This window comes from Alligator mississippiensis, chromosome 7 (genome assembly GCF_030867095.1).
Source record: "Alligator mississippiensis isolate rAllMis1 chromosome 7, rAllMis1, whole genome shotgun sequence".
Taxonomy (NCBI): domain Eukaryota; kingdom Metazoa; phylum Chordata; order Crocodylia; family Alligatoridae; genus Alligator; species Alligator mississippiensis.
In genome coordinates this window covers 8,000,207-8,004,366 of record NC_081830.1, presented here as the reverse complement: position 1 = coordinate 8,004,366, position 4,160 = coordinate 8,000,207, and the positions used below count along the sequence as shown (strand labels likewise).

The 4,160-nt window shown below is 42.5% G+C and overlaps 1 protein-coding gene across 1 annotated transcript; it reads right to left on the bottom strand.

Moving 5' to 3' along the window:
• Positions 1-797: 797 nt before the first annotated feature.
• On the bottom strand, positions 798-1,728 carry LOC132251644 (olfactory receptor 6X1-like). Its single transcript, XM_059731602.1, has one exon. It carries the CDS (start codon positions 1,722-1,724, stop codon positions 798-800), a length of 927 nt encoding a protein of 308 aa, XP_059587585.1. The 5' UTR covers positions 1,725-1,728.
• Positions 1,729-4,160: the final 2,432 nt, after the last annotated feature.

Below are 4,160 nucleotides of genomic sequence, written 5' to 3'. Positions count from 1 at the left end.
TACATGCATAAGTGTCCCTTTTCCTATAATGATTTGATTTAATTAATTCTGAGCTAATTCTGCAACTGAGGAGTCATGGACTGCACGTGGTCCCAACTACGTCTTCGTACTTTATCATTTAAGGGCTTATTAAGCCTACAGGTTCAACCCACAGGTTGTGGGTTCTTCTTATCTACAACCCACTGCCTTCATTTATCTTTGCCTTTCCTCCAGATAAATCTCATCTTCACTGACTCTATAAATAATTGTTGGGAAGAGCCTGATCACAGTAAAATACCTGGGACCTAACATAGCTAGAGCAGCCTATATCACATTATAAAACAACTAAGCCAACTAAACTCAAATTTGGACACAGATTTTTACTGGGGATAGGGGGGCAGTCTCCAAAGACAAAATCCAAAAACAGGATTGAGGTTCTCAAACCTCTTAGGCATTTTTTTAAAAAGCTGGGGCTGGCAGTGGAGTAGGAAGCAGGAGGAGACAGGGTGAGTCTCAATGGAGATTTGTCATTCGTACCAGTCTGCACTGACCGCAGTGCCTCAGTACAGCGATGAAGGGTGCTGTAGTGTAAGAAGGAAAAGGGTCTGTGCTGGGAGATGGTGCCACTGCTGTCTGCTGTGAACAACTTGGAGACGTCTTGGTCCCCTTGATACGTATCTAGTGGAAATCCCACGCATCCCAATGCAGGTAGTCGCTCCAAAACCATGGGCGTAAGGTGTCACAGCCCTTATGCTCCTCAGACAATGGCAACCTTGGAAACCACTATTTTCCATGCCAGAAAAACTCTCATGGCTCACCTAGATCCTTTTTCTGCACAGTACATTTCTGAAGGCCTCTTTCACCTCCTTGTTCCTTATTGTGTAAATGAAAGGATTCAGGAGAGGGGTCAAGACTGTGTTTAGCACAGACACCACCTTGTTGAGACCAAAGGAGGAATGCACATTGGGCCTCAGGTACATGAAAAGAACAGCCCCGTACAATATAGAGACCACAGTCAGATGGGATGCACAGGTAGAGAAGGCCTTTCGGCGCCCTGTAGAAGAAGGGATGGCTAGGATGGTGGCAATGATATAGATGTAAGACACCACAGTGAAAAGCAAAGAGCTGAGGATGACCGTGACAGCAGCAAGAAACCCTAGCAGCTCAATGAGGTGGGTGTCCGTGCAGGCTGTTTTTAAGATTGGTCCGATGTCACAGTAGAAATGGTTGATGATGTTGGAGTCACAGAAGGGCAGCTGGAAGACCAGAACAGTTTGAAAGAAGATGGCCATAAAACCACCAAACCAAGCCCCAAAGGCCAACTGGAAACAGACCCTGTTGGTCATGAGGGTGGCATACTGCAGGGGCTTGCATATGGCCAAATAACGGTCAAAGGACATCACTGTGAGGATGAAAAACTCTGTGCTGCCCAGGAAGAAGTGGAAAAATGCCTGGACCAGGCAGCAGTAGATGCAGATTGTTGTCTTGGTGGCCACAAAGGTCTCTAGCATTTTGGGTACTACAGTCGTGGTGTACCAGATCTCCAGGAAGGAGAGGTTGCTCAGGAAGAAGTACATGGGTGTGTGAAGCTTGTGGTTGGCTCTCACAATAAAAACAATGAGGCCATTACCTAGGATGGTTAGGATGTACATGAGCAGAACGACTGAGAAGAACACACTGTGCAGACCTTGAAGCAATGGAAAGCCCAGGAGGATGAATTCAGTCAACACTGTGTTATTCTTCATGACTATGGCTTCTCTCTTCCCTCCCACGTTGGAGCTACAGGAAGAGCAAGAGTGACAAAAGATTAGCTCATACCTTCTGCACCCAGAGTCCGAAAAAAGATTAGGTTTGTATCACAGCAGCTTTTTATTCAGTGCCAGCTATCTATCCATCCATGCATCCTGGATGGACCAACAGGTGTCTGGATAAATATATATTTATCTAGACAGAGACATGGAAAGACAAAGACTTAGGACTTTAATACATGAAAAACAGTCAACAAAAAAAGCTCGGTGTTTCTGTTACAGTATTCATTGATTAATGTGTCTTTTCCTTGTTAGCTAAATAGATAAGGGAATAGTTACTCAGCTATTTCTCTGTACCTCCGGATACATGAATGGACAGATATGCATAACCACTCCAGTAGAAACCTCGCTTTTTGAGCATTATTTTATTTATATCAAGTCCTTATATCCCTGTCAAATCCTTATCCCATCTATTTACCTGCCTACTTATCAATCATGCCACTAAAGGTCAGGTTTTACTACCTCTATATTCAATGGGTGTTTAGTGTTGCTAATGTTTATGGGGAGTACTGGGGGGGGAAGTTAATTAGGTGCTATGGTGATTAGAGTTATATTAGTCTCCAGACTGATCTGATTGGGTCTTAAATCTATAAAGCTTTATCAGTTATAGAAACCTTCTGTTTCTTCTAAAAGATAATTCCTTGAATAAAACTATACTATCATATTAAAATTGGGCTTGAAGGAACCTTGGAAGGTCATCTAGTCCAATGTCCAGGTTAAGCCAGGATCATCTCTTTCTAAACAATCCCAGAAAAGTGTTTGTCTAACTGGAATTAAAATGTCCATAAAGAGGGATTTTATAACCTCTCTATTCATCTTATATAGTGCTTAAACATTTATGATGTTCTTCCTAATATCTGGTATAACTCTCCCTTCATGCAACTGGAAACCATTACTTCTTGCCTAGCCTTCTAATTAGTTGAGGATAATAAAATCATCTCATTGATGTGTCAATGGAACAGGAGTCAAACTTCCAGTGAAAGAGAGGTGGGAAAATAAAAAAAAACTGGATAGATTTCTGACTCCCACCTTATATAATAGCAATATATCAGACATATAGAAAACAAACCAAAAAAACAATCCCAAAGAGCAGCACCCTACCTAGACTCCTGGCAGCCCCAGGCAATCCTTTAGTATCATTGCACTCTTTGACAAAGATAATGATAATAATACTAATTAAAATTACCATTTTCAGGCCCCCTTTCTGTCCGGGCCCCAGGCAGCTGCCCAGTTCACCCACGCCTGTGTCCAGCCCCATCAAAGAGCCAACTAGAGACAGACCTCTTGTATTATGATGGGGACTTATCACAGTACTTTCCCATGGTCTACAGAAGCAAGGCGAGTGCTTTCCACTCAGCAAAACCCCTAGGTAAGATGGATGTGTGTTTTGTACACATCACTGAAGTTGCAAAAAACAAAATAGTCGGCTTATAACACAGGAACAGTGATCCCATGTTTAAATTGCACAGGAAGCAGAGGAACATGTTTGCCAGGTAATGCAAAACCAGAAGCAAACCAGCATCTGATGTTTTTGTAATGTCCAATTGTTTATTAACACATTTTGTGGAAACATTTTTGAATTATCAGTCTGCGTATTTTGTTTGCTGCGTACAAAATAACGTCCAACCTGCCCCCACAGTCCCTAAGAATAAGCACAATTTTACTCACCACAGTTTGGGAACATGCAGCCTCACTTTTGAGATGTTCAGGGGTAGGAGACTGGTCCTTCAGCAACTGGTAAATGACCCCTGGAATTGGTCAAGGTGGCCACACAATCCAGAGCCTTCCAAAGTTGTAAATCCTACTTCTTTTGCCCTACAGAAACCTCACAAAATCACACATTTAGAAAAAAAGGGGGGGATGGGGAGAAAACCACTCCCATGTCTCCCTCTTCTCAGTATCAGGAGAGAAAAAGGAAAAGGAATATTGTGTGAGCAGAGGCAGCCTTCAGATATCATCGTTAGAGCTGCTACATAAGAAATTATAGAGCTAGGCAGACATTTAGGTCTTCATAGAAGACAAATGAGAAAAAAATAATTAGACCAGTGGGCACCCTTTCACTGGAGGATGAAGAGGCAATTCCTTCAGTAAGTGAAAAGAAGTAGCAATGCCCAATCACATAATCCAAAATATAAGTGTCTGCCTTTTGAAGAATACATGGGAGTCTCCTTACTAAAATTAAAGCCTATTATGCCCGTACCATTCTGAACTCCATTTTCTAAATTTGAATCTCTTGAAACGTCTGCCCAAAGCCAATGAGAGCACCCTTTCTCCATAAATTTGAGACTTCTTGATGCTATCAGCACCAGAGACTTGAAACAGTGAGATGGAGGTGGTATGGCCAGTGCCTAGGAGCCATGGAAGAGTGTGTTA